Source organism: Panthera pardus, unplaced genomic scaffold (genome assembly GCF_024362965.1).
Source record: "Panthera pardus isolate Hobbes unplaced genomic scaffold, ASM2436296v1 HiC_scaffold_8, whole genome shotgun sequence".
In the NCBI taxonomy this organism is placed as follows: Eukaryota; Metazoa; Chordata; class Mammalia; order Carnivora; family Felidae; genus Panthera; species Panthera pardus.
Window position 1 is genome coordinate 9,424,421 of NW_026527013.1, and position 25,250 is coordinate 9,449,670.

Sequence of the window (25,250 nt, forward strand, 5' to 3'; positions counted from 1 at the left end):
CCCCCGCCAGTGTGGGGAGGCAGAAGCAGAGGATAATGTCCACAGGGCTCCTAGGGACTGCAGTATCACATTGCAAAGGAAGTGACTTCTGGGGTTCAGTAGGATTGAATTTGGGACAGAGCACCAACCCCCCAAGCTGAGTGAGTGAGGTCAGGAGCTGAGAAGAGAGGTAACCTGGCCCCCAAGGGCTCCCTCCCCCATATTCTGGGGCCTGATAAGAGAACCCACCACTGCTGGAACGAAGGGTGGGGGGACAGACATGAGGGGGTGGTGTGGGGGGACCGTGCAGGCACCACTGTCCTCCCCTGGTCGCACCCATAAGGGGCGCTGCCCCCACCTCTGCCGTTCTGTCCATCCACTCCCTGGACACCTCCTAAAACAAAGGCCTCTTTGTGGTCCTGGCCCACTGGCCCGCTGCCAGCCACATTCTTTGCGTGTTTCCTGAGCACAGATCCCAGCTCAGTGGTCAGCTCCTCCCCCATTGGCCCAACTCCTCTGGGCTCAGAGCAGTCCCCTCTCTGCTGCCCTGCCCAGGGTCCTCCCACAGCTCCCATCCCTCCTGTCAACAGATGTGGGTCGAGAAGGGAGAGCCCTAGGAGCTCAGCCTCTGGGCCCACAGAGCTATCAGGGGCAAGCGGAGATTCCAGCCATCCTGGCTCTGACTGATCTCAGTCCGTTCGGCTGAGCCTTAATGTTCCCTTCTGTGCGAATGGGGAGAAATAACTACCCCGTGGAACTATCAGACCGGTCAAATGTCTCCCAAACACCCAGCTCCTGCCTGCCACACAGCGGCTGTACCAAGTAACTCAAGCTCCCCGCATCGGCACTGCACCCCGGGCGCTTGGGGAGCCGGTGGTAACTTCGGTGGATGGCTAAGGAGCTCAGAGGGTCTCCAGAGCCTTGAGTGGGACACTTCCTACAGTCCCATGGGAGACCCAGAACCCAAGGCTTACGCTAGGGGAGCCCTTGCCCTCCTGTGGGATAGAGCTAGGTCCTTAACAGTGGCCCACCAATACCAGGCATGGTCCTGTTCCCTGTGCCCCCTGCCCTTCCTGGCACCTACCTCAATCTGTAACAGAGTTGGGCAGCCCTCTTTGGGTTAGACGTGGGCCAGGGCAGGGGCTAGATCTCGGAATAAGGGGACCTGGGAAGGGTGAAGGCAGGGAGCCCAATGGAGAGACGGCTGTGCTTTTAGCAATAGAGCACTTTGGAAAGTCGGCAGATACACCCCCTGTCACCTTCAGTCACCAGTTACTCATGGTCACACACGGTCCTAATGAAGTCCTAGATTGCTGCTCTGGGGTCCCCCCCCCTTGTTAAAAAAAATGTTCATAATTTGGAAAGAAAAGAAGCTTTTTACAAGCTGGCGGCTCTAGGGAACTTTCCGTCGGGTTCTTTCTGGCCTCGTGATGGGTGGGGCCCACTTTTCCCTTCCTTCTCTCGAGCTCTCCTAATAATCCCCCTCCCCCAGCCCCACTAAACACACACACACGCTTTAGGCGACCTATAGCCGGCTGTCACCCCCAGAAAGCTGAAGGAAGGCTGGGGACCTGTCTGTGGCCCCCCCCCCGACCTTGGGCCCCAGCCAAGCCCCAGCACCACCTCCCTCGCCCCCAGAGATCTCTGACCCGGGCCTAGAGTCCTCAGAGAGCAGCCCTTCCCAGAATCGGCCCCGGGCCCCAGCCGTGCCCGCCCTCCCCCAGGGCTTGCCCCACTCCCCTGCTGAGTGAGGGTCCCCCGAGTCCTCCAGGAGTCCTGGGGCCCCTCCGGGGAGGAGGCGAGAGGTGCTGAGCTCACCGCCTCGGCATCTGCCCTCCCCCTCTCTGGTGCGAGGGCCGGCCGCACTCCCCGCCAGCGCCTCGCTCCCTAATAGCTTTTTAAGTCCAACCACATGTGTCTGCGGAGCAAGGAGCCGCCCCTCGCAGGGCCTCGGCTCCCCTCCCTCGCCGGAGACCACCCTCCACTCGGAGCAGCCTCGGGGCTGGGGGAGGGGGTCTGCCTCCCGAGAGCCCATCTGCTTGCCGCCGGCCCAGCTGGGCGAGGAGGGCCGCGGAGGCGGCTGAGTGCTCGGGGCTCCCGGGAGTGCTGGGCGAGGAGGCCGGCCCTGAGGCTCCGCGGGGCTCGAGGTCCGCCGGCCTCCCTTGCCGGTTCTGGGGTCCGCGATCCTCTCTCCCTGGGGCAGCAGGGAGGAGCCAGCTGTCTGGGTCTGGGAGCCCGAAGTGGGCGCCTAGGAGGTGGAGGGGGAGCTCCGACCTCCGCTTAGGGCCTCCCCAGCCACGGCTTTGTGCCAGCACCTCTCTCCCGCGCCCGGCTCCACTGTGGTGACCCCGTGATCGCCCCCTCTGACTTGTACACGTGTGGCTCCCTGTGCGTGTGAGTGGTCTGTGGGGAGGCCTGTGGGGTGCGGTTTCGCAGAAGGGGAGTGAGGGCTGAGAACCAACGGGCAGGCAGGCCTGGGGTCCTAATGAGAAAATTGCTTCCAGCCAGGGAGCCCTGCTCTGCGGCTGAAATTGCATCCAGCCCGAGCCAACTCTGCTGCCGCAGTCCCGCCCTTCGGAAGGAGGTGGGGGAGCAGCCCTGCGCAGGGGGAGGAGCGGGGCTTGCACAAGACTCAGACCCCCCCCCCCCAACACCTTGGAGAGAGTCTTCCGGCCTCTCGGGGGAGGAGGGGACTCAAGTGAGCTCCAGGGCCAGGCTTGGCTCAGGACCCTACAGCTTGATCCCTGGGAGGCAGAGGCGGGAGAGGGGACGGAGAGATTCTCCTCCTCTCCCTTCCACCACGTTCGCAGAGCCCCCACTGCGGGCGGAGGTCCTCAGAGAGGTGGACCCGTTTACAGGTTTACTGAGAAAGGGTGCGAAGAGCGCTTTGTCTCCACAGAGATCCTGGGTGCAAATCGATCCCGCCAGGAGTAATTTGAAATTCGGCCTCTCCCAAAGACTTAGGGTTCAGCCCCTCCTGCCTGCTGCCCCTGCACTCGGGGGGGAGCCCTGTGTCTGCGCCCCCCCCCTCCCCACCAGGCTAGGGGACCCACTCAGTGAAAAGCCAGCTCAGCTTGCTTTTCTTCGGCTGCTCCAGCCTTTCAGGAGAACCACCTACAGGAAGAGCAGAAACCAAGGCCCCGAAGCCAGCCCTGCTTCTGAGGAAAGCTGGTACCTACAATTCAGCTGCCAGTTGGCTCCGTGAACTCCAGCCCCACAGATGAACCAGCCTCTGGCGTGCCCTTGCCCTGCCCCAGTGAACCAGAAGGTCCACCTTCTGGTTACCTGCGGGGAAGACCTATCCCACTCCTGGGAAAATACTTTCCTCACCTGGGGCTCTGGTCTCCGCTGCTTTGCTCAGACTCTGGATCACCTGTTTTTTAGATTTTCGAGCTGGTGGTTAGGGACGAGGGTTATTGGGGGGGGAGGAGGGGGCAGAAAGAGAATGGGCCGCATCCAAGTGCTTAGCCGCCCTTGGCACCTGAGGTGAACCTGACCGTGAGATTGCTCCCCAGAGAGCCTGCCCGTCAGCCTGGACCTTCCTGTCCCCCCAACCCCCTGGGTGGGGCCTCACCCAGCACTGGCAAGTTGTGAAGGCTGAGCAGAGCAGGGAGTGAGCAGGAGTGCTCGAGGGAGGGAAGGAGGCAGGAGGAAGGAAACAACCCCATTGTCATCCCCCAAATTACTGGCTGGGATGGCAGGGGAGGAGGCGGAAAGCCGACATTGTTTACTTAATTAAAAGTAAACAACAATTTGCGCTGCCAGCCTCCCATTAGCTGTGTGCCGAGCCCCAGAGCTGGGGACTCGGCTTTCGCTCCCCGCCGAGCCTGGCTCCTGTCACAACACCCCCAGCCTGGGCTCCCCAGGGCCCTGCACCCTTCCCTGGTTCTGTCCTTCTCAGGCTGAGCGGAGGAAACAAGCTAAAACCAGAAGTGTCTCAGCATCCTCTGGGGTGGGATAAGAGTCGCTTGGCAGGTCAGCGTGGGGTGAGAGACCCCTGCGTGTGTACATGGTTAGGCCTGGTTGTGGTCCAGCAGGGCAGGGCGGGGGGGGGGCACCACCTGTCAGTTTAGCCAGATGTTGGCTCACTGGGGAAGGTGGCCTCCCTCCTTCTCTCCCTACCTGAGTCTCCAGTCTTCACTACCTGGAGGCTTGGGCCTCTCTGCCCCACCTCCCACTTTTTTCCTTTTCCCTTTTAGCAGCTTATAAACATCCTTCTCCCATCTTTTTGGCTCTGCTCCCAGAAGGGGGCTGTTCGAGGCTCCAGGAGGGCTTAGGGAGAGAAGCGAGCGAGCTCCCTGGGCCCGGGGAGAAGGGCTGCTGGAACTAAGTCTCCCCTCCCCCCATCCCTGCCAGGACAGCCACAGGTGACCCTGGGAACAGGGGAGGCGAGTTGGCCTCTGCTACGGCTGAGCTGGGGACACCCAGCTCCAGCATTTCTGGAGCCCCCAAGCAGGAGGGGTGGTAGGATGCTGAGAGGGTGGTGCATTGATTTCCTTCCACCTACCTCCAGGGACTGAGCAGGGTAGCGTATCTTTCCAGGGGTCTGTCCCCAGGCAAGTCCCCACCTCTCCTGTGGACTCTGCTGCCCCCCCCCCCCCCACTCCAGCGATACAGAGGTCAGGCTTCAGGTCTGGTTCAGGGCATGACTTTGGCTTCTGACTTTGACCATGACAGCTCTCCCTTCCTCTGTGGAGGTGGGGGCAAGTCACTTCCTAGCTCCGTGCTGCTTATCAGACCATTGCTGAGCTGGAGTTGCCCTCAGACTCCTCTGGCCAGATGGGTAAGGTGGGGAGAATATTTCAGAAAAAAAAGAGCCAGACCTGAGACACTTGGGAAGTCAAGCCACTGGGATGTAAGCCCAAAGGGGGAGAGGTAGGGCAAGGCCCTGGTAGTAAATACGAGAGTCTCAGTTTTCATCTTGTGCCCCAGAGTGGCGGGTCCCACCAGGCTGATTCTTCCCCGAGGCGACATTCGCCAATGGCGGGGACACTTCTGGTTGTCACTCCTTGAGGGGGTGTGATGCTACTGGCATCTAGTGGGTGGAGGCCAGAGATGCTCAAATCTTGCCCCACCACAGGGAATGGGCCATGGGGTGGGGTTTTTGAGAACCCTGGAGTTTGGCCCTCCGGCAAGATTTAGATACCCACCCTCTCCTGGAGCCATCCTGCCCCACCCACCCCTCTCCTCCCCCGACATTTGCATCCTTTTTGTCTTCCTCTGCCCCCATCAGGATTCACACATCCACATGCTCCCAGCTCCCGGATTCACACACATCAGGACTTTCACAGGCACTCACACACACACAGAAAAATCTGGGAAGTCTGTCCCGCGCTTAATTGAATTAAAGGACTGGGGTTTGGCAGGACATCGTGTATCTGAGCTGCAGCTTCTCGCAGCCGTTTCAGCTCCGGACAGGATGGTCCAGGCTCCCTGCGATTCCAGCTGCTGCTGTTCCTCTCCCCTCTCCTTCCCCCACTTTTCAAGCCAGGGGCCTGGGAGGGGCCAGGTCAGCGACACCCTACTTACTCCTCTTCTCTCCGCTCCCTGCCTTGCGTTCAGATACTGCTGGCAGGGGGTCGGGCCTCCTGAAAAGCAGGTACCCCCTAGCATGAGGCCAGGGGACTGGAGCAGACCCGTCCAGGCCAGTCCCTCGTTCCAGGTCTCCTGCTGCCCCATGCCAGGGTCCGGAGCTACAGGGTGTCACTGGTTGGAAATGGGACGCACTTCTTGGCCCGTTGTATAGCCATCCAGCTCTGTCTGCCAGGCCTGAGGGCTCCGGGGAGCCCGCACGCCCGGCCTCCCTAATGGGCAGAGCGGGATTGCCAGCAGAGGGCACACAGTGCTGGGGTGGGAGGACTACCGTGCCTCAGGTCCTTTCCCCAACCTGAGCCCATGGGGTGGGGTAGGGCATAGGGTGTGCAAGGCGAAGGGGATGCTTTTCTACGTCTCTTCCCTCCCACTGCTGCCAGGCTCCCTCTGTAAGCCTGTGCTTTGGCAGGCTGTGGAGGTGGGCCTGTTCTCAGCCTCCCTTTACAACCCCACTCTGGCCCCTTCTTGGGAAACAAGGAGTGACCTCAGTCCCTGTCTGTCATCTGAGGATGACTCCAGCACCAGAACCCAGCCCTCACTTTGAGGAAGCCCTGCAGGAGCCCAGAGCCCAAGGGTATTAGAAAGGTCCCATGTGTAGAGTAGGTACAGGGGACGCCCTGGGCCTCACTGTGGGCGGGAGGGGTGTAGTCAGCCAGCCTGTGCCTCCTGGGGCTCCATCTTCTAGCATGTGCCACCCTCCCTGGCCATGCTTTTGTGGGGGGGCCTGCTGCATGCAGATCTGCCCTCCCCCCAAAACCCCACAGCTTAAGAGCAGCCTGGGCAAACTGCTAATGGCCGGTAGTGCAGGCGTCCAGAAGGCCCATTGGAGGATCCAGCCCAGCCCAGCCCCACACGTGTGACCCTAGGTACTTGGACAAGGCAGGGGGTACGGAGCAGGGCTCCCCCCACTACCCCCCACTGCTAGGCTGCTCCACTGGCTGACAGGAGGAGTGGGAGAAGGATTGGGGGGTCAGGGAAGCGGCCAGACCCAGTCCGGAGCCCTGAGCAGCGATCTGCACTGCCCAGGGTCAGGGGGGTGGGGGGAGCGGGCCTCACCTCGGCTAACCTCCCTGCCGAACAAAGGGGCCTTTCTCCACACCCGCCTGGGAGGGTGTGCCTGACCGACGGCTGCCGCCACTGCAGAGAGCGCTGTTGTTTTTTTCTTCCTCTTCTTCTTCTTCTTCTTGACTTTTCTCCATTTCTCTCCCTCTTTTTGGTGCCTGATCTCTGACTTTTAGTCTCCATTTTTAACTTTTTGAGAGGCGGGGGCGGGGGTGGGGGGAGGCAGAAATCTTCCTCTTCAAGCGTTTATCAAGTACAAGCGTGTATCAAGTACAGGGGCAGGTCTGTGCTGCCCAAAGGTGGGGGCGTCGTGGGAGTGTTGGGAACAGTCCTGGGGTCACGCGGCCGCAGACTCGCCCACATCCAGAGCAGCCCCGCTCCGGGGGAAGGCAGGTAGGGACCGAGCGGCGCGCTGGCGCCGTGCAGGGTGGGCCCGGGCTCGCTGGTTTACCCCCACAGCCATGCACCTGGCAGCTCCCCCCTTCCCGCTCCTCCTCGCTCGCCCATTCCCCGGCCCCCTTCCATCCGGCCCCCGCACCGCAAGCTGTTCCTAATCAATGAGAACGGGAAGCTCGGCCCTCACATTACATCACGGGATGTGCTTGGCAGCGGCAACGGCGGCAACGGGAGCCGCTGCCTCGGGCAGCACAGCCCTGGGTTCGAGCGGCCTAGGTCTGGCCGGGTCCTCCTTCCTGCTCAGGCCTCGTGGGTGTTGCAGAGGGAACCCGGGCCCCTGAAGCCTCCCGCGGGCGGCGCGCGGGTTCGCCGCCCCCGCCCCCGCCCCCGGCCGGGTCCCTGGCGCTGCCGGCGGAGGGCAGCTAGTGTTAACTCGCTGCGCCACCTAGCTACGGCGTCCGGGAATGCAGCGCGCCGCTCCCCCGGGGTGCGGCCCCTGGGCCCAGCTGCCCCGCTCTCCGGAAAGCCCCATCCGGCCCTTCAGGGCATTGTCAGTGGAGAACTCGGCACCTGCCAACCTGGAGGGTCGATATCTAGCAGCCCGGACCATCCCAGCCCTGTGACTCTGCGTAGCTGCCCTTTGACAGGTGGCCAGCCTCGGTACTGTGTGCAGGTCCAAGCTTCTGGGAGATGCCCCTCAAGCTGCTGTTGAGGATCACAGCAAAGCTGAGACACAGGGCCCTGGAAGCTGACCTCCTTGCCCCATCTATGCTGTCTTTATGTGTGCCTCACGCTTTATAGAGTATAAAACCATCGGGTCTTCTCTGTAAAAATCCCTACTCACAGCTCACTGTGCCGTCCAAGGCAAGCCTGGCATGGGTTGGACCGGGAGGGAAAGGAGGCCTGGGAGACCACCGGGTGCCTCATAACAGCAGGTCTAGGATTTGGATTCCAGGCCCGGGGCTCGTTCTGGCACCCAGAGCCGTCTCACCCCCTCAGGAGGCCACCTGCCTACCCACTTATTCAACCCAGCCTGGGCTTTCAGTGCTGTAAGCTGGAGATTTTGAGTCAGAGGCCCAGATTCTTCACGTCTTATCTGGACAGCTCTGGATGGTGGCTGCCTGAAGGCGTCTGGGTCTGGGGCTGGGGCGTGGGGAGCAGAGCGAGCTGGCGAGAGCGTCTCCCTGCCCTGCCCTCCACAGGGAGACACTGCATCCTTCCTCTGGTTAGTGCAGCCCTCGGGCGCGGGGGTCTGTGTGGCCAGGCCTGCACTCCGGGCCCAACTGGGCTTTGCAGGAGAATTAGTGCTACTGGGGTTTCCACGTCAATTCCTCGGGTATTGAGCGTCAAGGACGGACCTGCAGGAAAAAATGTTGTCGGGACGCGGAAGGTGCCAAACACCTGGTGCTTCTGTCCCCCGGGTGGTCAGTGTAGCCACAGTTGGAAGAAGGATCTAGAAGGATCTGTTTAGAGTCTTGTCAACCGCTCCCAACTGCACGTCCAGGTGTGGTGGATATAGTCGTGAACAAAACACTGATAGGCCTTGACCCCAAGGGGATGATGGTCTGGTGGGGTGCTCCCAGGCAGGAACCCTTGGACCTGGGAGGCCTGGTGGCCAAGTCCTTAGGGCTCTTGAGCCCTCCAAAGCCAGAGTTTTCCACTCTTCCAGCCCTGGCCCAGCCAGAGGCTCCCAGTGTCGATGGGATTTGAAGGAAGGGCTACTTGGCCTCCAGCCTCCAGGCAGCAGTCCTCCACTTAGACCTTTGATTGTGGCACAGGTTTGTGTTTGTTGCCCTTCCGTGAACCCAAGTCTGTCTTCCCGCAGAAGGCAAGTCCTTGGTAAAGAGGCTCCTTTAGCCTGAATGTCAGGTGCTGCCCCTTAGGGGGCTGAGGAAATTAGAGTGCCTGAGGGTAGGAGGCAGGTGGCCTCGGCCGGCTGTCGCTTAGGTGGGTTCTCCTTCCCAGGCCCCCGGGATTCTCCTTAGGGAAGGGGGGGGGCAGGTGGGGTAAGACCGTGCTCATGGCCACGAGGGGAGTGGTAGCATGGAGCCCAAGGAGGCCAGGGAGCCCTCATGTTGCCCCATCCTTGCCGTCTCCTGGCCAGTCTGTCCGTCTTTCCATAGGTAAGGAAGCTCCACGTGTGGGAGGCTTCCCCTGCCCAGGGCTGAGGGTGTCTTTCCTCTCTGTGGGGACTCACTTCTGCCACCTTCTTTTCCTGGTCAGTTGCTCCCTTTCTGCCCCTTCTTCTCATTCTTTGCTTCCCCTCCCTTCCCCAGCACGTTGCAAGGGTGTGTGGGTAGAGAGGCTCCTTGGCCTGGGGGCTCTCCAGGCCCTCACCCTGATGAGTGCCCTCGGCAGCCAACGGCTGGCTGCAGCACAACTGTGCTTAGGAAGCCACTCCTGAGTATTTTCAGGAAAGTTTTCTCCCCTTCTGTTTTTTTGTTTTGTTTTTTTTAAAGGAGTCATTTCCTCCTTTCCTTTCTCTTTCTCTCTCTGCTTTCTTCCCTCTTTCCTCCCTCTTGGAACCTTCTCCTTCTCTGATTTCTTTCTATGGCAGCCTTGTTTTGAACCACTTTGCTTTGGTTCTGATGTGCTGTCTTGGCCTCTTTCTCTTTTAGTTTTCATGTTGTCTTCTTGTCATTCTCTTGCTCGGGGGCTCAGTGATTCCTTCCCTCCTTTCCCCAAACTCCCACTTGTGCCAGGTGTGTCCCTCCAGAGCTTCTGCGCCCCCCCCCCCCCCACTTCTCATCCCTGGTTGGCATTAGCGCCCAGAGGACTCTGTGCCTTAACAAATAATTAGACCAAGGACAAGTGTATTTGGGGGATGGGGGGAGGGTGATGCCTGACCCTGGGAGGTGGGGACACTATTAATAGTCCTAAGAGCAGCTGGAGGTGGGGGCAGTTGTCTGGCCAGGCCTGGGCAGTTTACAGGGCCAGAAAGGGCAACGCTGGAAATAGAGCGGGTGGGGGTGGGGGAGCAGCTCCGCGTGCCCCTAGCCTGGATGGGGGGACACCCTCCACAGGGCCCATCTTTTCTTGGTGTGCTGGGCCCACTGTCAGTTTCTGTCTGTCAGGCTGAGGAGGGGACAGAAGCTTTAGGGGCTGGGGGCCACTCTTCTGGACCCCACTATTACATGACTCCTGGCCCCAGGCCCTCTTGGAAATGTTGGCTCGAGCTGCTGGTTGAGCCGTGGCACCAGCCGGCGCTCCCAGGAGAGGCAGCTGGGCACCCGTTGGGGCAGCACCTATGCTTCTGGTGTCCTCAGCTCTCTATACCCTTACCGCTGGGCTAGCATAGGCAGGGCCTAGGGCCCAGCGTCCTCAGAATCCGGGGCACAAGCATTTTCTCCCCCTTCCCTGTTGCCCTTACGCATCCCCCGGATAAGGGGATTTCCAGTGTGGTGGCCGTCCAGAGACCATTTACCGTGACCACTGACTTTGGGGAGGGACACGCCTGTAGAAGGCATCCCGCTCTTTCATTTCCAGACAAACCTCTCTGCCCCTCTTTGCAGATCGTCATGGGCCAGGCCCTGAGGGAGCCCCTCAGCTTACTGGCTGTGTTCTCTGGGGCAAGACACCGAAAAATAGTAATCTAGGGCATGCTCAGGGTGTCATAAAGAGTATGCACGCCTGAGGGCAGGGAGCTGAGGGCCAGCCACACCCCCCCACGAAGCAGCCTGTGAGCAGAGTGGGAGAAGGAGGAGCAGTTTCAGCTCATGGAGGTGAAGCACCTTTTACCTGTTTTCTCATTTTCCTCGCCCAGGAACCCTGGGTGGTGGGTAGCACCTGCATTTAACAGAGGAAGAAACAGCTCAGAACTTGGCCAAGGTCACTGCGCTGGTAGATTCTAGAGCATGGATGTGAACTCGAGAGGAGTTTCCACTGTCGCTGGTTATCCACCTCTGTCCCCCTCTGCCCTCCCTGCGCTGGGGTGAGGCCCCCCCCCCCCCCACTTAGAGCAGACATGGGGTCCAGACCAAGGACATCTCCCCTGGATAGGCCAAGGGCAAGCTCTGGGCAAAGGTGGGCCAGGGCCCGGGGTGGGGGTGCTCCCGCCTCCCTCCTCCCTCCTCCCTCCTACCTCCTCCCTCCTCCCTCCTCCCTCCTCCCCCCTCCCCAAAGACCCCTTCCTTTGGCTTCTTCAGTAGTGGCCACTTCACCCCCAATCCCTGTCTGACAGGAATTCTGATCTGATGGGATTTGCTGGCCCCTGGGCACCTCTGGAACACCCCAGATGGTGTTACTGCAAGGCACGGGGTCGGCTTGTTCAGAGAGAGCCATGGAGCACTGACGTCTGAGGTCTTGCAGGTCGGTGCTGAGTCCCCTGCAAAGGGGGGACCCGGGAGGAGCCCGTGGGTCCGCCCGCATCCCCCAGGGCTGCCTGCCGGGCTGGGCGTGGAGAGGCCCCCAACTCGCGGATGGACCTGGCCTCTGCCCCTCCATCCACCTGCTGGGTGTTGTGCTCTGCACCAAGGTGTATCCTTCCTCCTGTCTCCTTTATGGGCCGCTGTCTGTCCTCTCATGGGAATAAGCAGTCGGGCACCCAGTTCCCTTGGGCTTCAGTGACCGGGTCGCGTCTCTAGTTCTCCCTGGGCTGGGGGCAATGCCAAGGAAGGTTCTCCCGTCGGGTGTGGGGCAGAGACGCTGAGCAGCTCACGCCAGGGGAGGACCACAGACGGCACTGGCGGAGGCAGGGTGGGTGGAGGTGGGAACGGTCGTGCTTGCCTCCAGGGCCAGGGCCTGCGACTGCAGTGTCCCATCCAGATGTTCCCTGCGGCCTGATCTGTTGTCCCTGCCCCATCCTCCCTTCATGGCCTTGAGCTCAGGCCTCAGGGGCAGCCAGAGCAGGTCTAGCCTACGCAGGTGTGACTGGCACGCCACCTCCCTCCCCTGCACAGGTGACTCAGGTCAAAGGCTCAAGCCCCTTCAGATCCATGAGTAGAGGGGGAGTGAGGAAAGGAGAGAGGAAGGTAATGAGGGGGTGACGTGTGTGCCTATCCTGCCCCTGGCCACACCCCTGCCCAGATCTTCGGGGCTGTGCTTCCTGGTCATGCCCCTGTCCCCGCCACGTGGGGCTCTAGGGGTGACAGAAGAGGGATAAACCTCAGGATGGCTCCAGGGCCCGTGTGTAGGCATGAAGCTGGGGGTGGAGCACAGAGTGGAAAGAAGGAAGGAAAGATCCTAGAAGCCCCCTGGGCCGGGCCCAGGCCGAGCCCCTCCCCTCTTTGCCCTCTGGCTGCCCTGCCCTCTCAAGGACTTCCTCCGTCCCTGGGTCTCCTGTTTGCAGAGATGGGGAGAACCCCTCTGTGACCCGTCTCCCTAGCCCCCCATCCGTCCACTGCTCCCCTCCTCAGGGTGTCTCAGATTCTCAGACTTAGGTTTCAAGAGGCACAATAGTTACATTCTCCGGCTCTGATTGCCGCAGGCCAGGCCTCTGGCTCCCCTTGAGATTGGGTTTCCAGTGCCCTGGATGCTCCGGAATCGCAGAAGAGGGGGAGCCAGGGAGGGGGAGGGGAGTGTCACACTGGGGAGGGCCAGGATCAGCTCCTGAATTGCATCGGCCCTTCAGAGGACCCCCAGAACAGCGCACGCTCCCGCCTGCTTCCCGAACCCCAGACCTGGAGAAAGCCCGGGGAGGGGCAAGCAAACCGCACACTCCGGGGTTTGTCCTCGCTAGCCCCCAAAGGTCAGAGGTCCGGCCGAGCTAGAGGTGGCTTCCTGTCTGGCCCAGTGCTTAGCACTGAACATGCTGTGCCCGGTGGGACCAGGGCTCTGCGTGCATCGTCTGCTCCTACCCCTTCGGGGCAGCAGGAAATCGCTGGCTGCGTGTCCAAGCGCGTGCGCGTTTGACTGCGCTTGCCTCAGTATACGCACGTTGTGGGTGTGGTTGAGCTGGGTCTTTCCGCCCCTCTTGGCCACCTAAGAACTCACTCTGTCAGTGATGTGCGTGGAGGCAGCCGGCCAGCAAGTTGCATGTGGCCCCTTTCGCGGAGAGAGTTTGTTTCGGGTGGGAGCTGAGGCAGAGCGTTCCCTGCAGCGAGCAGGAATTCGTCCTTCACCTAGCGGGAGCCGTAAATATCTCCCCGTCTGTGAGTGGAAATATCTATACATATATATATATAACATGCTGTCAACTGGGGTTCGGATGCAACACTGGGCTCTTCCTGGCTGCTGGAGCTTCCCCTCCAGAGCTCCAGTGAAGTGTCCCTTTTGGATACACACACACACACACACACACACACACACACACACACACACACACACACACAGAACCGGCAAGGTCAGGAGAGGAAAGAGAGCAGGAGAGAGGGAAAATGAAGGAGAAGGAAGGACAGAGAGGAGGTCGGAGCCAAGACAGAGAAAAAGGAGATCAGAAATGGGATTCCAAAGGGAAAGGTGAAGAGCTCCATAAAGAAAGTAGTGGGGCTTCAAGGGCTGAGAAGGGCTGGTGGAGGGTTGAGAGAGGCAGTGCTGGAGGGGGAGCTTCGTGGCTGTTCCAGGGGATGTGAAGGGACCTAAGGAAGAGAGGGGTCCACACTGCCTGCCAACTGTTGGCCGAGCTTGGCCCAGGTCCGGGTATTTGCAGGAGGCCACAAGCCATTGATGCAGGGGGGTGACCGATGACAGGTGTGCAGACGAATGGGGAGTAGCCCCAGACCCAGGAGCCATGCTGAGACAAGAGTCCAGATCTGTCACCTGCCTCTGCATAATCCTCCCTTCTGGAAGCCTCCACAGCGGCCAGAGCCCTAAGGCACTACTGGCAGGTGGCCTCTCCCTCAAAGGTGTGGATCACATGAGAAGCCCAGGTCCCAAGTAGAGGGCAGTCAGCAGAGCATGCTCCTGTGGGTGACATGAGCTGGCGTGACCCTCGGCAGCATGAAGAATAAGCTGTGGGCTCTGAGATTCTCTCCGTCCCCAAACCTGGCCCCGGGCTCAGGGACCCTGATGCCTGCCTGCCCAGGGCGTGCATCCCAGGGCATCAGACACAGTGGCTGGACTGTTCCTAGGAGGCTATATTTGATAGGCCTCATGTGAGAAAGCTTCAAACCAGGGAAGGTGCTCTTTGGTCCCAGCGCCAGGAAAGAGGGGAAGGTTGAGCTGTGTCAAGGCCAAGTGCGGGTAGTGGTGCCACCCCCCCCCCCCCCCCCCCCGGCTGCTGCGTCCCCTCTCCGGTGTCTAGGATGTGAAGGCAGCAGTTGTCTCTGAAGAGAGGGGTAGGCAGCGGGGTTAGGGTTGCTTTGCTGACCTTGGTCAGGGTGGCCCTGAACTGGGGGTGTGTACCTAGGGTCCCCACTGCTCTGGCAGCCAGGCTGGGGAGAGCCGAGGCCACAGAGGCTTCCAGGAGATGTGGCCCGGGAAGCCCGGGGAACCAGAGTAACAGCCTCTGGGGGCGGGCGGGGGGGGGGGGGGGTGGGGGCGTGGGCCGGGTGGTTGGGGGAGGGAGGATAAAAGATGGAGCTGGGCACCTGTCTGCCTTGTGCTAGCCAACACTGTCCCTGCCCCTCCACTGGCCCACAGGCCACCAGCTGGCCCATTATCCCTGGCGAGAAAGCAGACACTGGAGGGGGGCTCCCATGCAAACCCGCCCGGCAGGGACTGCCAGGGGAGAGCCACCCTGTTCTGGGTCGGGGGCGAGGGGAGAAGGGGGGGGGGCAGCGGAGACAGGAGCCCCCGCCGCGCAGCAGTCAGGTCTCCTCCTGTGCTGTTGGCAGGGGGCAGTGCGTGGGGCCTGTGAACAGGAGATAAAGAGTTCAGGCAGAGGGTTTTTTCTCACTAACCGTGGATTTGTATGTTTGTTCAGCTGGTGGCTCTGATAAGCCCCATTCTGCCAGATAAAAGCTGAGCAGCCATGAGGCGGGGCGTGGGGAGGGGTGTCATAAAGGGACCTTCCTCCTGTCTGTCCTGAGGCCTGGGGTTATCCCCTCCCCCAGGGAGCCCAACAGGGAAGGGAGTCACGATGCTGGGTTGGTGTGCTCCCCGGTGGGCTAGGCTGATCCCAGAGGGTTGTCTAGAGCAAGCCCCGACCTCCAGGCTCCCCAAAGAGCCCACAAAGGCCGGCCCAGCTGGCTCCCACTCCTGGGGCGGGGGGGGGGGGGGGGGGGGGTGGTTCTCCTTACCCTCCCTAGAAGCCTGTCCACCAGGGCCCGGTGGCCGGTTTGGGCCCCACGGCTGCTGTATGGGTTCCTGCCAGTCCCCTGCCCCCGTCCGTCCAGGGCGCACCCCTAAGCCCACTGGGTGGACGAGGGCCTGCCCCCCTCGTGTCCCTTACTGTCCTGCCAGGGCAGGGGTCCTAGTTGAGCCCCTGGGCCCGGGGATGGCCCATGGGGGCTCCGGCTGCCTTTGAGTAGCACGTGGCGTCCCCAGGGCCCCTGCCTCAACCCTCCCTTCTCCTTCTGCTGGGTGCTGGCCCCGAGGGTGAAGGGGGTGCCGCTGGAGCAGGACGGTGGGGCCCTGGCTGAAGCTGCCCCTGCTGCAGGGCTGCCTCCTGAGCCTCCGAGCCTGGGTCCAGATTTCCAGTGTTTCTGCCTTTTGTCCTGGAGCCGAGCTGAGCATGCCGGGGGCCGGCGGGGGTGGCATTGTGGGGACGCTGGCTGGGCCGCCAGCCGTAAGATGGCTGCCAAGGGCTAAAATGGCTGCCAGCAGCGCCTGGAGGCGCGTGGCAGCGGGCCTCGCCCGCGCTGGATCCTCGCTCCCGCTTGCTCCTTTACATCAAGCTAATAGTAATAACAGCAATAACGTTTCGGGGCAGTGTCCTGGTTCAGAAGGATTTCCTGCCTATCGCGCTCTCCTGGAGCCCCATTTGTCTCTGCCTTAGTCGCTGGCCCATCTCCATCTCTTTGTCGGGTTCTCTCTAGCCTTTCTGTCCTTGGGCTGGGTGTGCGCATGCGCGCAGCTTTCTGTCTCCACGTGGCCATTTTCAGGGGGCCCGGGACCGCACCCCTGGGGGGACTCCCCTGTCTCCCGCAGCTCCACCGACCCGGCCCCGGAAGGCCGGTGGGGAACGAGTTGGTCCCAGGATGGGTGGGGTCGGTAGCGTGCACCCCAGGGCAGCAGAGTATGTGCCCCTCAGTGGGCTCCACATGCTGGTCCCCTGGCTGTGCCCTTCCTGAGTTTTGAATGGAGGAGAGAGGAAGCAGGCTCAGGGTCCAGGGAGGGCCTAGCGTGGGGTGTCCACGACTTTAGCCCCTCAGCTGCTCCTTCCTGGACAAGCTGGGGGTGGAATCAGACCTAGGTAGCCGGGAAGAGGCCAAGGTGAGAGAAGGACGAAATTCATACCCACAAGGCACCGTGGCACAGAGAGGTTGCCCTCCTGGGAGCGTGGGGGGAGGTCCTGTGGATTCTCTCCAGAGCGGAGAGCACCACGGGCAAAGAGGCGGCCTGGGATAGGATTCGCCACCCCTCCGCACACCACAGGGGTGAGCACAAAGGGAACCGTGGAAGGCTGCACCCCAAACTGGAGGGGGGTGGGGCGAAGGACCGCCATTAGCACTTCCCTTGTGAACCTCTCTGGGTGTTTGATTTGTGACAAGATTTACTGTTCTTTTTTGGAATTAGAGAAAAAAAAAAAAATTGAACAGGTAAAGAATCGGGGGGAGTGGGGCCTAAACCTGTCCTATAGGCAGCCTGTCCTTTCCCACTGGTCACCTTGAGGCAGGTGGCCGAGAACTTGGCCTGAGCCAAGGCTGGGCCTTCGCTCCCATAGGGATGCTGTTCTTACCAGCCCCTGTGGCCATCACTCTCTATCCCTCCCGAGTGGCCGCAGGGCCCCCTGCTGCAATCTCTTGGGCCCACACCTTGCCCTTTGGGAACTTCCTCGCTGGTCACTCCCCAGTGTGAACAGCTTGGCTGTGAGGCCAGTGAGGGGTGGACTCTCCGGCCAGCAGGCTGACCTCGGGGCGGTGGTTGAGACCCAGGAGGCAGGGCCAGAGCTGGGCAAAGCCCCGGCCAATACCAGGGCACGGTTTTCTGATGCCACCCCCACGCCTGCCTTCCTCCTGCCCCACAACCTGCCCTGGCCCCCCTCTGCCACCCTCTCGCCAGCTGTCGTGCCTGGGCAGGCATTCTGGAGGTCCCCATTGTGCCCCTGGCACACAAAGCTTTGAGGACCTGGGGGGGGGGCGGGGGTGGGGGGGGGCGGGGGTGGGGGGGGCTTTCCCAAGCTCAGCAAAATATTCACACACACACTCCACCCTGCCCCAGCCCTCTGTGAGCTCCCACCGCACAATGGGCCCTTGTCTCGGGGCTCCCTCTGAGCAGCTGTGGCACCGGGGCATGAGACAGCCCAGACAGGCTGGCACAGAGCGGGCGACAGCGTTAGGGCAAGCCTCCCCCCTCTGTGTTGCCAGGCACCGCCTGTAAGCATAAAGGTGAGGTGGGGGTGGTTCAGGCTGACAGGAATGGCTGTAATTAATGAAGTGAGAGAAGGACGGGGCTGCTCCTCTGGGGGCTTGGGCTGAGCGGAGGATGGGGGACCCTGGGGTTCATCCCAGCTGTGCAGAGAGGCGGTCACTGGCTTCTTTCACGGGCACCCTCCTTGCCCTGGTTCTCAGCCACCGCTGCCCACTTGAGGGCGACTTCGCCCCCCCGGGGCGCACGGGGCAGTGTGCACGGGGGCAGTTCTGGTTGGCACACTGGGCTACTCGAATCTAGAATGTGGAGGCCAGGGCTCCTGCCAGACACACCCTGCGGTGCCCAGGATGCCCCGCCGCCGAGAATGGTCTGGCTCCACTGTCGGTAGCGCTTTCTTCCTCCTCTCTCCAGGTCTCCCCAGGCTGCGCCCCTCCGAGGAGAGGGTGCTGTGAAGGTGTTTGCAGGGCTGAAGGCGCAGCTCCTTGGCTGGCGTTGGCGGGGCGCCTCGATCCTGACCTCCTCTCCCCTTTGTGTCTCCCGCAGAATCCGGACAATCAGATAGTTCAAACCAGCAAGGAGATGCGGACATCAAACCACTGCCCAACGGTCAGTGCCCCTCCACAACTGCCGCTGGCCCACGCCTGGCCTCTTGGGCCTGCCCTGCCCCCCTCGCCCTCCTCTGCCCTCCTACACCCTGGCCAGCCTGGCCTCCTGTCTGCCCCCATTTCTTCCCCTCGACTCAGCTGTTCCTCGGCTGAACTTCAGCTGATGTCCAAGGGGGTGGGGGCTCCCCTGAAGCATGCTCGGTCCCCCGTGTGGACGTGAGGGCCTGAGGGCCAGCCTGTGTCTGGAACACGAGGCTTGGGAGGAAGCGAGTCGCAGCAAGAGTGGGGAGAGCTTTGGGGAGACAGGCAGGTAGCCCCTCCGAGCCTTGCCTGGCTCACTCACTTGTCCTTTCCACTCTTCAGGGCACTTAAGTTTCCAGGACTGTTTTGTGACTTCCGGGGTCTGGAATGTGACGGAGCTGGTGAGAGTATCACAGAGTAAGTGAGTTCTTTCTTCCAGCCGTGGCTGAGCTCAGCAGACCGGGGGTGTAAGGAGGGGGGATTCGGACCCCATGTGTCCCCTCCCCCCCAGCTGGTGGGGTCCTAGTAGGGGGCAGACGGGATTTCCTGGGACCCTCTGCCCATTGGTACTGGGCTAGGTGGAGCAGAGGTGCCCAGAGAGCCGTATCTCTAATCTCCACTGTTTTGGAGGAAAACAAAATCATAACCAAGGGCTCTTCCCCAAAGACCCCTCCCCCCCCCCAGCCAGGAGGAGGCTTCTGGGGAGCTGCTCATGACAACAAAACAGGCCCCACTGAGCCTTCCACACCGTCCAAACCTCATCCCCTTCTCGCCTTTTCCCAGCTCCTGTTGCCACAGCATCAGGGCCCAACTTCTCACTGGCGGACCTGGAGAGTCCCAGCTACTACAACATAAACCAGGTGACCCTGGGGCGGCGGTCCATCACCTCCCCTCCTTCCACCAGGTGAGCCCAGGACCCTGGCCCTCCCCTCCGATCCCCAGGCCGTCTCGGGGGCTGCAGGCAGCTATCACCCCTTGTTGAGGGTGTTGACTCCAGAGCAGCCCCGGGCCCAGCGTGCCGCCAGCCCCCTGAGCTTCCTGCTTTGTGCTGTCGCTGGGCATTTGGTGCTGGGGACAGAAGCCCCAACGGGGCACAGCTCTGCCTACAAGGCACTCCCCGTGGGGATCTGAGAAGGCCTCTCTCTTGGGCAAGTGACATGAGCCCAGACATACGGGGGCTGGTACAGGCACGGGGTGGGTGCTCCAGGTAGAGCAGCCTCTGTCCCAGGCAAGGGTGGACGTCCGGGTGGGACCCCCAAAGAGGGCTTTGGAGGCCAGCGGAAGGTGTTTAGACGTAAAACCCACTGAAGGGTTTTAGGTTTCAAGCAGGAGATGCTGGCGATTTGTGTTCTAGAAAGTACCCCTAGCTGCAGCACGTGTGGGCGGGGCTGACAGCCAGTTAGAGGCCCTCCCAGCGGGCTGGAGTAGGGGAGGGCCTCAGTTGGGCGGGGGAAGTGGCATGAGAGGACAGGACGGAGCTGAGAGGTTTTGGGGAGGTGGGCACATCCGGCCCTTGTCAGGGCCAGTTGTTGGGGGGCAGGAAGGGACCCTGTGCTTTTTTAAAAAGCTTGAACGTTTGGTTCATCGTGAGGTTTTGGGAATTTATTTTTATTTGTTAAAGTATCGCACTACGATGTTATAATGTTTTCGTATTAGTGATATCTTAACATAAAAGAACACAGTATCCTGATGTCTGAATTCCGTAGCACCCCTTGGCATTTTTGTCCCTGGCGAGTGCCTCTCGACTTGCCCTGGCCCTGGGGGCTGATGGGAAATAGAAGGTGGGACCACAGAAGCAGTTGAGGGGGGTTTTGCGGATGAAGGTATCACGGGCTGAGAAGGGGTTCGAGGAGGAGGAGCAGACCTGCGGGGTCCCGAGGGACTCTAGGGCCCGTCTGGTCTCAGGGGAAGGCACGTAGCGAGCGCTTGGAAATGCTGCTGTCATCAGGGCGCCTGCTCCCCACCCGGCGGGTCACCGGGCGCGAACCGGGGAGCAGTTCGGGTGCCGGTACGTCAATCTTGCCTTGTCCCGCCTGATCCTCTTCCCCAGCACCACCAAGCGCCCCAAGTCCATCGATGACAGCGAGATGGAGAGCCCCGTCGATGATGTCTTCTATCCTGGCACAGGCCGCTCCCCAGCAGCTGGCAGCAGCCAGTCCAGTGGGTGGCCCAACGATGTGGATGCAGGTATGGGTGCTGCAGGGCCAACCCGGAGCGGGGCGGCTGGCGCCTCTTTTTCCCTCTCGGTGTACCTGGCGAGCCTCCCTCTGCTTCCCCTGCCGTGGGAGGCGCTACCTCCTGATCTTCCGGAGGAGGGCAGACCGGGCCAAAGGAGGGAGTGGAGGTGAGGAGCTGGGCTGCGGCTAACTCGGCCGCAGAGCCCACAGGTGTGGTGGAAGGAAGGCAGAGGCCCCAGACTTCGAGCCTCCTCGGTCTCCATCTCCTGCCGTTTCTCTGGAGGGGTTGCCCTAGCTCCCGCGGTCCTCATGGTTTAAAGCAGTTTCTCAGTCCGGGCACTGTTGACATTTGGGGCCACGTCATTCTCCGTGGTGGGGCCATCCCATGCACTGCAGGGCACGGAGCAGAGCTCTGGCCTCCAGCCGCCAGCCAGTAGCAACTCCCCCGTCCTCCCCAAAGTATAATGACCAGAAACGTCTGGACATTGCTGAACATCCTCTGGCATAGGGGGAGAGGAGACCAGAATCATCCTGAGTTGAGAACCACTGGTCTGACGGGCCCAGCATCACAGAGAGGAGCAGAGCCTAGGAAAGAATGACCAGAATCATTTTCCAATCAAGCAGGAAAGGTAGGGAAGGGCAGAGGTCTAAAGGAAGCTAGCTCAGTCCTCCCAATAGCCTCCAACCACCCCTTTCTTGGTGAACCCACCCACCTTCACCTCCAGTCTTGACGGGAGGCATAAGCAGACCCAGAGAGCCCAGATGGAAAGGAGGGAGAGTGTGTGCATGTGTATTCCCGTGTGTGTGTGTGTGTATGTGTGTGTGTGTGTGTGTGTGTGTGTGCGCATCACATATAAATGTATGAGGAGACTGGCTGCAGGCTATTTCTGCCTGACGCACGGGTGGTACAACCTGTGTGTGTCCTCGAGGTGTGGGTTTCTCGGGGCCAGAGAGTGAGACCCATGTGTGGGCGTTGTACGTGGGGCACGTCTGCTGTGGTCAGGCCTGGGGCTTTGCTCTCGAAGCCGGAAGAGAAGGGTCTGACCCGATGTCCCTTTGCCTGGCGTTTTCCAGAAGTGCATCTACAGAGATGGGCCACGTGGATGGGCAGGGGTAGGAACTGGGGGAAAGCGAGGCAGAAGGGCGGGGAGGCGCTCCTGCTTTCCCGCTGCCCAGACACAGGCTCCCGCTCTCAGCTCCCTGGGAGGAGGGGAGGAGGGTCTGAGGGTACGGGCTGTAACCACTGCGAAGCTCATCCCTGTGGGACAGCTCCCTGGCAGGCCTTTGGGTGCCTCCCCCAGGGTTCCCTCGTGGCAAGCAGGTGCCCGGGCCAACACAGCCCAGATACTTCCCCGGGGGAAGAGAGAAGGGGTTGAAAAGGCCCTGGAGACTCCCCAGCCAGGGCCTCAGTTAAGGGACTGCCCCCTCAAGGACTCAAGTGCCTCGAGAGCCACATCCACAGCTGTTTCCTGGGGTTCAGCCCCCAAGTCCCTCTGCCCAGACCTGGTTCCCGAGGAGATGTCCCCTCCCTGGCTCCTGCTCTCTTTTCTCAGCTGTCTGCTCTGGTGCCTGCCGTTTCTGCTCCTTCTAGCTGTCCTGCCGCGCACGGCCCCCAACATCCTCCTGCAGCACCCCTGGCTCCTCGCTTTCCCCTCTTTTCCTCCATGCCCGCCCCCCCCCCTCCCCCCGCTGTGTTGTTTCCCCGTGCTGCGACAAATCGCCAATTAAGCAGCCCAGCTGCAGGACAGGGAACAGCTGGGGAGGCGCTGTGCGGCCACGGGGACAGCTGTGCACAGCTGGTGGGGGTGCTCCCCACCCCCTCACTGTGCCAGCTATCAGGTGGCACACAGCTGCTGCCAGATAACGCCTCTGCTGGCGGCTGGGAGTTCGCCCTTCCCCCCACCCTTCCTGCAGTGAAGACTGCAGCCCCCTCACCCCCCATGCAAACGGATTCTCTGCCTCAAAGGTGGCAGCTCTGGAGGTCTCCACACCATCTTACCCGCCCCCCCCCCACCCCACCCCCTCACCCCCAGCCCTGGGCACGGCCTCAAGGCTCAGCCCAGGACCAGAGACAGACTCCCCTGGAGGACCTGGCCCAGGGGCCCTGCTGTGTCATAGCACCATTTGGACATCGTGCCCCCCCTGGGCTCAGAGATGAACTTGGTTGGCATCATCAGGATCCTACAGGCGGAGCTCTGATGGGGTGTGCTCTGTGCCCTGGTTCCCGCTGAATGCCATCCCATCTCTGGCAGCGGGAGCAGAGCAAAGCCTTGGAATGTCCCCTCCCTGTGGCCGCCCAGCCTCTGGATCCCCTGGCAGGGGAGTCCTTTCCTGTCCAGCTCTGTCCCCAGGGCCCACCCAGGCCCTCCAGCCCCTTCCCCACTCTCTTGTCGGGTGTGGTATCACCCCCTCGGTCCCTCCTGAGGACTGGTGGCTTCTTCCTACCAGAGCCTCCCCCCTTGCAGGGCCCCACAGAGTAGACCCCGGCACGTGCTTCCTTGAGGTCTCCTTCACCCTGAACCTAGCTCTCTAGGGCTCCTCCTGCACACCTTTCTCCCCCCCCCCGCCACCCCGCCACCCCGCCACATCCCACCCTTCATTCTGTGCCCTCTGAACTTATCCGCTCGGCAGAGAGCAAGATGGGCCCTTGGGTTTGTCCCCTCCCCAGCACACCCAAGGGCTCTCCTTTTCCTCTCCCTTCAGAAGTAGCTGGCCAGTCGGAGCTGGAATTGGGCAAAGGAGGCAGGAAGGGGTGTGGTGGGGCAGGGGCAGCCGGGAGGGGGCCTGAGAAGAGAAGGAGCTAGCTGCTGGCTTCCCGCCCTCCCTTGCTCTCACCCCAGCCCAGCTAAACCTGCCCTGTGTTGCCGATTCCTCCCCCCAGGCCCGGCTTCTCTAAAGAAGTCAGGAAAGCTGGACTTCTGCAGTGCCCTCTCCTCTCAGGGCAGCTCCCCGCGCATGGCTTTCACTCACCACCCGCTGCCTGTGCTTGCTGGAGTCAGACCAGGTGAGAACTGCGGGCCCCGAGGGGGGGCAGCGGGGGAGGCGGTGGGCCAGCTGGCCAGGTGAGGGAGCTAGGGCCACCCCGAGTGACAGCCCCAGGCCCTCTGAGTAGGCAGAGGGCACAGGAACGGGCCCTGCGTCCCAGGCGGCACCTCCTCACCTTGTTCCCAAGCTTCTCACACGCGTGTGTGCTTGCGTGTGTGCCTGGGTGTGTGCGCACGTGTGTGCTGTGCCGCACGGGCCCGTCCTGAGGCCCTCTGCGACTTGTCGCGTGACTCGCCAGGCCTCGGGCCTGCGCCTGCCCAGTTCTTTCCTCCTGCCAGCGGCGGCTGGGGAAGCACAGACTCCTCCCTCGGTCCCCCTTTTGCCTCTTCTCTCCGGGCCGCTGGCTGAGCCTGGGGTCGGGGTCCGGTGTCCCCGGCACCAGCCCAGGGCGGTGTGGGGGCACAGATTGACAGGAGCACTTGCGGGAAGCCAGGCTCCCTTCTGAGGCCCTCCCTGCCCTTTTCCGAAAGCGAAGGGCTGGGCTGGCTCCTGGGTTGTCTTCCAGGGAGAGGAACAGGCCCACTGCTGTGGGGGGCTGTCTCGCTTCAGTCTTGGGAGAGGGGGCTCGGTGGGGGTGGGGGGAACACCTCAGAGTTCCCGAGGGGATGGAATCAGGCAGGGAGTCGTGGGAGCTGAGTCCTCATCCTAGCCACTCCCTCATTTGCCCCCCACCCCCTTGGTAACCTTCTGGCAGAAAGAGGACCCTGCCCCGTGTCCGCCCGCCCGCCCGCCGTCTTGTGGCCCCTTTTGTAGGACGCAGAGAAGAGTGAGGTTTACCCTCCCGGCTTCCTCCTCAGGGCCTCCTGGCTGAGAGCCCAGAGGCAGCCTGCACTGGGGCAGGGTGTGGTGGCCGCAAGGTGGGGGCGGGGACCCCAGGCCCTCTGTACAGGCAGCGGGAGGGCGGCAGGCCCAGCTCGGCTCCGCTTTTATGAACTCCAGAGAGAAGCCAAGTTTCCTCAGCCCCCTAATGAAACCGAGAGCAAGAGCGAGCTGATTGGAAACAGACTGGAGGGGGAGGACTCGGCTCAGGGAAGAGCCGGGGCCTGCGCTGGGGTGGGAGTTGTATGTATGCGTGTGCGAGGACGGTTGGGGCTGAGCGCTCCAGAACGTGGCCTGGGCGCCTCGGCCAGATGCACGGTCATTTGTATGCAGGAGCGGGGGGGGGGGGGGGGGGGGTGGGGGGGGTATGCGTGTCCAGGGCTCATCCTACACGGGCAAGGGGCCCTGTCTCTACCCAGAGACCAGGAGCTGTTGGCCTCCTCTGTCCCTCATCCAGGCTCCCACCTGGGCCCTGGGCCGGGGTGAAGCCAGTGCGGCATTCACCAGGATGCAGGACGTCACGAGGAGCCGAAACCCCAGCCATCGAGACACATGAAATGTAGTGTCGTGTTTTTAAAAATTAGAACCAGTGAGAAACACACGCGACGGACAGATATCAACGTTCTCAACAAAAGACGGGGCTGGCCTTGTACTTGCACGGTCCTGCTTTGTTCGTGTCGCTCTAACTCCAGCCCTGGTTCTAATCAATATTTACGAAGACAGGCAGCTGGCTGACTAGCCCTGGTTTGCCAATTTGACTTTTTAAAAAATATTGCATTGAAATGTTAGTTACCTCATGGGCGCCTGGGTGGCCCGGTCGGTTGAGCCTCCCGACTCGTGATTCCCGCTCAGGTCGTGATCGCAGGGTCGTGGGATCGAGCCCCGCGTCGGGCTCTGCGCTGAGCCTGGGGCCTGCTTAGGATTCTCTCTCTCCCTCTGCACCTCCCTCAGTCGTGTTTGCACAAGCAGGCACGCTCTCTCTCAAGTTAAAAAGGAAACGTTACTTACCTCGGGGCACCTGGCTGGCTCAGTCAGTAGAGCTGCGACTCTCGATCCTGGGGTCATGGGTTCAAGCCCCACGTTGGGTACAGAGATTACGTAAATAAAGAAGACGGAGAACGTTGAAAAAAATGTTCCTCACCCCGGTTGCTGAGTTAGTAGGCGCCGCCTTAAGTCTCTCAGTCTCCTCGCCCTGGTCCTGGCC

The 25,250-nt window shown here is 61.6% G+C and overlaps 1 protein-coding gene and 1 long non-coding RNA gene across 8 annotated transcripts in view; one reads left to right on the plus strand and one right to left on the minus strand.

Annotated features, from left to right (window-relative positions):
* NFIX (nuclear factor I X) overlaps nucleotides 1-25,250 on the plus strand; it is a 98,249-nt gene that overhangs the window by 57,330 nt on the left and 15,669 nt on the right. For 4 of the 5 annotated variants that reach the window (XM_053897418.1, XM_053897419.1, XM_053897417.1 and 1 more), the window contains exons 3-7: nucleotides 17,923-17,985; nucleotides 18,348-18,422; nucleotides 18,789-18,909; nucleotides 20,056-20,192; nucleotides 23,064-23,186. In XM_053897418.1, the coding sequence (XP_053753393.1) occupies nucleotides 17,923-17,985; nucleotides 18,348-18,422; nucleotides 18,789-18,909; nucleotides 20,056-20,192; nucleotides 23,064-23,186 (519 nt within the window). The remainder of the gene's footprint in view (nucleotides 1-17,922; nucleotides 17,986-18,347; nucleotides 18,423-18,788; nucleotides 18,910-20,055; nucleotides 20,193-23,063; nucleotides 23,187-25,250) is intronic. The other variant, XM_053897421.1, reaches the window with a different exon arrangement.
* Nucleotides 19,593-23,572, minus strand: LOC128775555 (uncharacterized). Of its 3 annotated transcripts, none has more exons than XR_008420339.1 (4): nucleotides 23,343-23,572; nucleotides 22,799-22,905; nucleotides 21,095-21,378; nucleotides 19,593-20,767 (listed from the first exon to the last, which is right to left on the minus strand). It is a non-coding gene; the product is annotated as an uncharacterized LOC128775555 (long non-coding RNA). The 3 variants fall into 3 exon arrangements; XR_008420337.1 differs by having other exon boundaries at nucleotides 22,799-22,966; XR_008420338.1 differs by lacking the exon at nucleotides 23,343-23,572 and having other exon boundaries at nucleotides 22,799-23,054.